This window comes from Pollachius pollachius (assembly GCF_949987615.1).
Source record: "Pollachius pollachius genome assembly, chromosome: 10".
Classification (NCBI taxonomy): domain Eukaryota; kingdom Metazoa; phylum Chordata; class Actinopteri; order Gadiformes; family Gadidae; genus Pollachius; species Pollachius pollachius.
In genome coordinates this window covers 5,273,687-5,283,612 of record NC_136943.1, presented here as the reverse complement: position 1 = coordinate 5,283,612, position 9,926 = coordinate 5,273,687, and the positions used below count along the sequence as shown (strand labels likewise).

At 42.4% G+C, this 9,926-nt stretch overlaps 1 protein-coding gene across 1 annotated transcript; it reads left to right on the top strand.

Annotated features, from left to right (window-relative positions):
* Nucleotides 1-366: 366 nt before the first annotated feature.
* On the top strand, nucleotides 367-8,842 carry LOC307081612 (uncharacterized protein; the record flags this gene model as incomplete). The annotated part of the gene is made up of 3 exons (XM_079744860.1): nucleotides 367-765; nucleotides 3,857-5,836; nucleotides 6,530-8,842. The coding sequence occupies 3 exons, from the start codon at nucleotides 367-369 to the stop codon at nucleotides 8,840-8,842; spliced, it is 4,692 nt and encodes a 1,563-aa protein (XP_079600986.1).
* Nucleotides 8,843-9,926: the final 1,084 nt, after the last annotated feature.

The window sequence follows — 9,926 nt, the reverse complement described above, 5'->3', positions numbered from 1 at the left end:
ATGTGAAAAAGAATAAATGTTTGCTCAGCTCTGTTCGCATAATATATAATATTATAGGTTACACGAAACAAATAAGTTGTATTTTCTTCCATAGGGTTCGGCATATTAACTTTATAGACCGTTGCCAAAAATTTTTTTAAGAAATTGTATTTGTTCATAACAGACAGGTGGTGTCGCTGGAGACCGTGGTAAAACATGAAGGCGGGAGTCTCCTCCTCTGTTTCACCAACGGCGTCTGTCTGTAGTGCTTTGTGGTACAGGAAACAATCGGATGCAGTCGTAGCGAGAAGGGTTGGACCGTGGAATAACACTGGATATTCCTCATGTTTCGTGGATTGAGGATTTGTCTCTTTTAATATTTTAGCGATGGCTGCTTCGCAACGATACGATCATGTGTGGATTGTACTGTCCATTTTGCTTTGTTTCTGTGAATGGTCCGTTGCACAAATATCCTACTCTGTTTCCGAAGAGTCGGACAAAGGAACCGTAGTCGGGAACCTCGCCAAAGATTTAAACCTCAATCTTCAACAATTGCAATCCAGGAATATTGAAATCCATTCAGGCTACAAAATTCAGTATTTCCAGGCTGATTTGAAAAGTGGATTTCTGAACGTTAACGAGAGGATAGACCGAGAGGAGCTTTGTCCTAATACGGTAAAGTGCTCTTTAAACGTAGAGGCCATGTTGAGTCATCCGCAAGACCTTCGCAGAATAGAAATTGATATTCTCGATGTAAATGACAATTCACCTTCTTTTATTGAGGAGGTTAAGATAATCGAAATGTCCGAGTCTGCATTTTCTGGGGACAGGTATCCGTTGCCGACTGCTCATGACGCAGACACAGGCAGTAACTCACTAAAGACCTACAAATTGAGTGCAAATGAATATTTTTCTTTGGATGTTCAAAGCAGTGAAGACGGTCTGTCTGCTGAGTTGGTGCTGCAGAAAGCATTAGATCGAGAGAAACAGGCCTTAATCACACTGACTCTTACCGCTGTTGACGGTGGTAAACCTCCCAGATCGGGGACATTGGAAATAAATATTGATGTTATTGATGTAAATGACAATGCACCACTATTCAGTCAAACTCTTTACAAAGCGCAGATTCTCGAAAATGCTGAAATTGGAGCCACGTTATTAACCCTGAGCGCTACTGACTTTGATGACGGTGTGAATAGTGAGCTTGTCTACTCTTTTGCAGCAAAGGGGCGGGTAAACCCCAGTGATAAATTCTCCCTTAATGAAGAGACCGGTGTTATTACAGTAAGATCAAACATTGACTTTGAAGAGAAACAAGCTTACGATATCCGCGTCCAAGCAAAAGATAAAGGAACTCCTCCTCGTTTTGTACATGGCAAGGTTTTAGTCGAGGTGATCGATATAAATGATAATTCACCAGAAATAGTTGTCTCATCTCTCATTAATCAGGTTAAAGAAGACGCTGAATTTGGTACAGTAGTGGCTTTGGTTACTGTGACAGACAGAGACGGAGGGAAAAATGGACATGCAAATTGTAGAATAACTGTCTCTGTTCCTTTTAAACTGAAGTCAAACTATAAGAATTACTACTCTTTGTTGGTTGACGGTGCTCTTGATAGAGAGAGCGTTTCTCAGTATGACGTCACCATCACAGCTACGGACGAGGGGTCTCCACCTCTCTCTAGTACCAATGTGATCACCGTCCAGGTTTCTGATGTTAATGACAATCCACCGCGTTTTCCTCATCCGGTCATTAATGTTTATGTAAAAGAAAACAGCCCGACGGATCAAATCATTCATACAGTAACCGCTACTGATGCAGATTTAGGCGACAATGCAAAAGTAACATACTCAATAATTAATGACGTGTCCATGCCTGTGTTATCAATGGTTAATATCAACTCAGAAACTGGTGAAATAGTTTGCCTTCAGTCTTTTAATTATGAAGAGAGAAAAACAATTCACTTCAAAGTTAAGGGCATAGATTCTGGAGTTCCTTCACTGAGCAGCAACGCCACTGTTAACGTTTTCATCCTGGATGAGAATGACAACAGTCCCGGGATTTTAGCCCCCTATTCTGAACACGGCTCCGTTAACAGTGAGAACATTCCCTACTCTGCTGAAGCGGGATACTTTGTGGCTAAAATCAGGGCCGTAGACGCAGACTCTGGTTACAATGCACTGCTTTCTTATCACATCTCTGAACCCAAAGGAACCAATCTCTTTCGGATCGGAACCAGCACCGGTGAAATCAGGACTAAGAGACGGATGAGTGACAATGACCTAAAAACTCACCCGTTGGTGGTGTTGGTTTGTGATAACGGAGAGCCCTCCCTGACAGCTACTGTGTCTATTGATGTCGTTGTGGTTGAAAACACAGGAGACCTTCAGACTCAGTTCAGACACGTGCCGCTAAAGGAGGACAGCTTCTCTGCTTTAAACCTGTATTTGCTGATCGCCATTGCGTCGGTGTCAGTGATCTTTCTACTGAGTCTCGTCAGTTTAATAGCAGTCAAATGCCACCGGACAGACAACAGTTTCAGCAGGTACAGCGCCCCAATGATCACCACCCACCCTGACGGGAGCTGGTCTTACTCTAAATCTACTCAGCAGTATGACGTGTGTTTCAGCTCAGACACACTGAAGAGTGACGTAGTAGTGTTCCCTCCTCAATTCCCGCCTGTTGATGGAGAACTGATCAGTATAAATGGAGGAGACACTTTAAGCAGAACTCAGACTTTGCCCAATCACGAGAAGGTATGTAAATTGCTATTCAGTCACACTTTTCATTCAATTTAAAAGGTTAAATATAAGATATTTGTACTGTCAATGCAATGTTTTTTCGCTTTTGTGATGCCACTTCGAGGAGCAAGTAGAATGATCCTGTGACATAATATTATGTCCTGATCAAGAAATATCCTGTATGTATTTAGCTTGCTCTTTAAAAGAGTCGTGATACACTTTGAAAATCATACAATTTCCACCAATAGGCGCTGAGCCTGTGATGCTTGGATTACAATTGCTTTTCTGCGATTGTAGGCTTTGATGGATGTCTAGTTTGGGTAAGCCTATATGCTTCTAGACTTTATCCCATTTTTCCTAATGAAAAACGGGATCCTTTATGTCACGTAATTGAATCATACACTTGTATCTACTGGAAATTGTGTGTGTGTGTGTGTGTGCGTGGGCGTGTGTGTGTGTGCGTGGGCGTGTGTGTGTGTGCGTGCGTGCGTGCGTGTGTCACCATTCAACGGGTGGTGGCGGCAGAGACCAAAGAAGCCGTAGTGTTGCCCCTTGAAACGCCCCCATACTGCGTTTTGATTGGACAGCATCACAAGCTAGTAAATGTGGCTAGATCACACAGATGATGCCATTGCTAGAGGTGTTCAAGCGCTCAAATAGATCTCTATGACGGCCCAAACCATACCAAAACGAACGGACATTATAAGTTTTAGATGCCCTCCAAATATCAGTAGTTATGATGGCCATAGCGGGGAGGGAATATTTTTGGATCCGATTCTTTGTCTTGCTTTGTTTTTGTCACTGCAGTACAGCTCAGATTTCTTACTCTATTTCGGAGGAGATGAACAAAGGGACGACAATCGGAAATCTCGCAAAGGATTTAAAACTGAATCTGAATGCTTTGGAGTCCAGAGAACTCCGCATTTTATCGGAGTACAGTAGAAGATACCTCGATGTGGATTTAAGGACTGGTAACCTTTTAGTCGCCGACAGAATAGACAGAGAGGAGCGTTGCAACGAGCTGGAGAAGTGTTCGCTTAAAATACAGGCATTGTTGAGCAATCCAGTTAACATGCATCGCATTGAAATTCATATCCTAGATATAAATGATAATGCACCCGCTTTCGAGGAGAAAACGTTTGTTTTTAACATCTCTGAGTCGATATCACTGGGAGAGCGATATTTACTTCCAATAGCATTCGACGCAGATATAGGGAGTAATTCGGTTAAGGGCTACAAGCTAAGCCAAAATGAACATTTCTCCATCGACGTACAGAGTGGCGAAGAGCAAAGCGTGTCCGCTGAGCTGGTGTTGCAGAAAGCTTTAGATCGGGAGAAACAGTCGGTTATCACACTCACTTTAAACGCCATAGACGGAGGAAAACCTATTAAAACGGGGACAATACAGCTAGTAATTAATGTGATAGATGTGAACGATAACACGCCCAAGTTTAGCAAATCGTTGTATAAGGCGAGGGTGAATGAAAATGCTTTAAATGGAACGAGGGTTATACAACTAAATGCGTCAGATCTGGACGAAGGAGTCAACGGTGAGCTCCTGTATTCTTTCATTAAACGGGGTAGTGTAGATCCTTCCTCTGTATTTGATATCAATGCAAATACAGGGGAAATCAAAGTTAACGGCATCTTGGATTTCGAAAAGATGCCTGCATACGATATCAGAGTTCAGGTTAAAGATCAAGGTTATATGTCTCGTAGTGCTCATAGTAAACTACTTATAGAATTAATTGATGTTAATGACAATGCACCGGAGACATCGATCACTTCCCTTAGGAACCCGGTGAAAGAAAGCGCGGAAAGGGGAACCGTGATTGCTCTGGTAACCGTAAGCGATAAGGACAGTGGGGTGAATGGCCTCACTACCTGCACGCTAGCGGGTGTTGTTCCCTTTAAGCTGGAAACGAACTATAAAAACGACTATTCTTTAGTGGTAGATGGGGCTCTGGACAGAGAGACGGCTGCACAGTATAACGTCACCATCTCGTCCAGCGATAGCGGGGACCCGCCTCTCTCCACCAGCAGTTATTTGATGGTGTATGTTTCTGATGTTAATGACAACGCGCCGCACTTCGCGGATCCCTTTTTGAATGTGTATGTGACGGAGAATAGTGACGCAGGTACCGTAGTCTATAGAGTAAATGCTATGGATTTGGATTCGGAGGATAACGCAAGAATAACCTATTCGTTAATAAGCAGTCTCTCTCCTAACATTCCAGTGTTATCAGCTGTGAATATAAACTCCGAGACTGGTGATATTGTCACATTGCAGTCTTTTAATTATGAAGACATAAAGATGTTCAGCTTCAAAGCGCAGGCCACAGACTCTGGTGATCCTCAACTCAGTAGCAACGTTACAGTCAATGTTTTTATCCTGGATGAGAATGACAACAGTCCCGGGATTTTAGACCCCTATTCTGAACATGGCTCCGTTAACAGTGAGAACATTCCCTACTCTGCTGAAGCGGGATACTTTGTGGCTAAAATCAGGGCCGTAGACGCAGACTCTGGTTACAATGCACTGCTTTCTTATCACATCTCTGAACCCAAAGGAACCAATCTCTTTCGGATCGGAACCAGCACCGGTGAAATCAGGACTAAGAGACGGATGAGTGACAATGACCTGAAAACTCACCCGTTGGTGGTGTTGGTTTGTGATAACGGAGAGCCCTCCCTGACAGCTACTGTGTCTATTGATGTCGTTGTGGTTGAAAAAACAGGAGACCTTCCGACTCAGTTCAGACACGTGCCGCTAAAGGAGGACAGCTTCTCTGCTTTAAACCTGTATTTGCTGATCGCCATTGCGTCGGTGTCAGTGATCTTTCTACTGAGTCTCGTCAGTTTAATAGCAGTCAAATGCCACCGGACAGACAACAGTTTCAGCAGGTACAGCGCCCCAATGATCACCACTCACCCTGACGGGAGCTGGTCTTACTCTAAATCTACTCAGCAGTATGACGTGTGTTTCAGCTCAGACACACTGAAGAGTGACGTAGTAGTGTTCCCTCCTCAATTCCCGCCTGTTGATGGAGAACTGATCAGTATAAACGGAGGAGACACTTTAAGCAGAACTCAAACGTTACCCAACAAAGACAAGGTATGTGATATCGGAGCAATGTGTATGTGTATTTCTGTACATGCATCACTGAATAGTTTAATATATTTGTGGGCTGATCTTGAAACACAGTGTACCTCACATTTGACTTAAAAGGACATTTTTGCATGCATAACATTCACAAGAGCAATGTGCATGATAACTTTAAACTACACCCATCCATGATAGCAATATACCTCTCCATGGTGCTGATTCGCTTATCTTGAAGAACATTTTCAACCACATTTTGTTATTCATTATAGACGAACTGCAACGTTTTAATTGACTTTGTTACGTTTACAAGCTGTCAGTCATAATTATGAAGGAATATTCATGAACAAAAAAAAGATTAATGAATACATCCTCTTCCGTCTCATCGAACACTCGGTGTCGCTCGAGACCGTGGAAATCCATGGATGGCCTCCGTCTAAAACTCCTCCCTTTTGTAAACGTCGGTAATCCACCATTTGTGTCGGGACAGTATGCAAAGCGCTTGTGTATTTGCAGCCGCAGAGCTGAATGGATGTTACGTCGGGTGAACCACATGTAGGACGGACCGATCCATTACACTGGATTTAAATGGTGGTTGTGATTTAACATTTTTCTCGGACAACGATGCCTTTTCGAGAACAAAGAGGATATGTTTGGGCTCATCTCGTTGTATTGCTTTGTTTCGTTGGCCGGTCTGACACTCAGATATCGTATTCAGTTTCAGAGGATGCGAACAAAGGCACCGTAGTTGGGAATCTCGTGAAGGATTTAAACCTTAATGTGCAGGAATTGGCGTCAAGGGATCTTCACATTGTGTCTGGATACAGTAAGACATATTTCAACGCGGACATACGGACCGGCAACCTCTTTGTTGATCACAGGATAGACAGGGAAGAGCTGTGTCCGAACACTGCCAAATGTTCCCTCAGAATACAAGCTGTGTTAAACAATCCCGTCACTGCACACCGCATTGAAGTCAATGTTTTAGACATTAATGACAACTCGCCAACATTTGCTGAAAAGTCGTACAATGTTAACATTTCAGAATCATTACCAACCGGAGAACGTTTTCTTCTTCCTCTAGCAGTTGATGCTGATATAGGCAGTAACTCTGTGAAGACATACAGACTGAGTCAGAATGAATATTTCTCCCTCGATGTACAGAACGGAGGGAAGCATGGTGTTTCTGCGGAGTTGTTGTTACAGAAAGCATTAGATCGAGAGAAAGTACCGGTTATTAATCTTATTCTGACCGCGTTGGACGGAGGGAAGCCTCCTAAATCAGGAACAATACAAATAACAGTGAATGTTATTGACGTAAACGATAACTCACCCATTTTCAACAAATCATTGTATAAAGTGAATGTTGCTGAAAATGCACTGGTTGGAACACTAGTGATACAGCTAAATGCAAGCGATATAGATGAAGGACTGAATAGTAAGCTTTTGTATTCCCTCATTAAACGAGGTAACATCGACAAATCAGATAGGCCTACATTTCGTATTGATTCGGAAACGGGGAAGTTAACAGTTGAGGGACGTTTAGATTATGAGGACACACCTGCTTATGAAGTACGAGTACAAGCAGTTGACCAGGGAAATCCGCCTCGCAGCGCACATGCTAAACTATTGATTGAGATCAATGACGTAAACGATAATTCTCCGGAAATATCGGTGACGTCACTGATGTCCCCCGTGAAGGAAGACGCAGTAATGGGGACCATTGTTGCCTTGTTGACAGTGAGTGACAACGACGGTGGACAGAATGGCATGACAAACTGTAAAATTTTAGGATACGTTCCTTTTCAATTAAAGTCAAATTACAAAAATGATTATTCATTAGTCGTAAATTCCCATCTAGACAGGGAGAGCGCCGGCTTTTACGACGTCACAGTTGAAGCCGTGGATGACGGGACGCCGCCTCTGTCCAGCACCACCGTCATTAGCATACAAATCGCTGATGTAAATGACAACGCACCCGTGTTTCACGAGCCAGTGATTAATGTGTATGTTAAGGAAAACAGTAAGGTCGGAGCCATGATCAACACTATTAAAGCATATGATCCTGATTTAGAGGAGAATGCCAGATTAGTTTACAGATTGGTAGAAAACCAACCAAGAATTGTTCCTATTTCATCCCTTGTTAATATTAATTCAGAAACAGGAGAAATTGTCAACCTTCAGTCTTTCAATTTTGAAGAATTTAAAACGTTCAGCTTTAAAGTTCAGGCCACCGACTCTGGGGTTCCTCCCCTGAGCAGCAACGCAACTGTCAATGTTTTTATCCTGGATGAGAATGACAACAGTCCCAGGATTTTAGCCCCCTATTCTGAACACGGCTCTGTTAACAGTGAGAACATTCCCTACTCTGCTGAAGCGGGACACTTTGTGGCTAAAATCAGGGCCGTAGACGCAGACTCTGGTTACAATGCACTGCTTTCTTATCACATCTCTGAACCCAAAGGAACCAATCTCTTTCGGATCGGAACCAGCACCGGTGAAATCAGGACTAAGAGACGGATGAGTGACAATGACCTGAAAACTCACCCGTTGGTGGTGTTGGTTTGTGATAACGGGGAGCCCTCCCTGACAGCTACTGTGTCTATTGATGTCGTTGTGGTTGAAAACACAGGAGACCTTCAGACTCAGTTCAGACACGTGCCGCTAAAGGAGGACAGCTTCTCTGCTTTAAACCTGTATTTGCTGATCGCCATTGCGTCGGTGTCAGTGATCTTTCTACTGAGTGTCATCAGTTTAATAGCAGTCAAATGCCAACGGACAGACAACAGTTTCAGCAGGTACAGCGCCCCAATGATCACCACCCACCCTGACGGGAGCTGGTCTTACTCTAAATCTACTCAGCAGTATGACGTGTGTTTCAGCTCAGACACACTGAAGAGTGACGTAGTAGTGTTCCCTCCTCAATTCCCACCTGTTGATGGAGAACTGATCAGTATAAATGGAGGAGACACTTTAAGCAGAACTCAGACTTTGCCCAATCACGAGAAGGTATGTTAAGTGCTAATCAGCCACATTTTTCATTTCATTTAAAGTTTCAATATATATTTCGCCTTTGTTTGCAATGTTATTTCACTTTTGATGCCACTTTGAGGAGCAAGAAGAGGGATTCTGTGACGTAATATTATGTCCTGATCAAGAAAACATCCTGTATTTGTTGACCTTGCTCTATGAAAGAGTTGTTGCTCTTAGCCTGTGAGCTTGGATTACAATTGCTTTTCGGTGATGGTAGGCTTTGATGGATGTCTAGTTTGGGTTAGCATATGCTTTTCATTATCCCATTTTGCTCAATACAAAACAATTCCCGCCCGTTGATGGAGAACTGATCAGTATAAACGGAGGAGACACTTTGAGCAGAACTCTGCCCTTACCAAATATAGAGTTGGTAGGACATGTACACGTTCACGTTTGATTATGCTAATGATTTGCACTTAATATTTGTATTGGATCACCCTCATCTGAAATTACGTTACGCTGTCAATGGTGCTGAAACAATACTTTGAAGGCTTGTTTGTTGGACAAATGTAGCTCTTTCTTCTATATATTCTGTTTGATTATGAGAAGTGTACAAATAAACAAATAATTTTGGTTTTATATTGTTGAATGTATTACTGCATTATTTGCATAGGCTACTGTTGCAATTTGAGTTGCTTGTTTAGGGATCTTTCACACGACACCTACAAAAGCAGCTATCTACAACGGCGACCAAATAATATAATTATTAATAATCATAATAACAATACTTTTGATGATTGTTATTGATATGGTATTAGAGGTATTGCTATTTCGTTAACACGTCACTTTTAGTTGTGTACAGAAAAATACGTAAATGTGCCGTTACACTTTTGATGGGCCTATTTGCTTCCAATATAGGCAATGAAGGATCCTTGGTGAATGGTTAACAAAGTAAACAACCTATCAAGATGCTGTCTTTGTGAATATTTTTGAAATTAAAAGCCAATTGACTGACGTTAAATATGATTAAGAACCAACGTTTGCTCAGCTCTGTTCCTACATGTGTATAATATATAATACAATAGGTTAAACAAAAAAGTTATATTTTCTTCCATAGTGTTCGGCACAT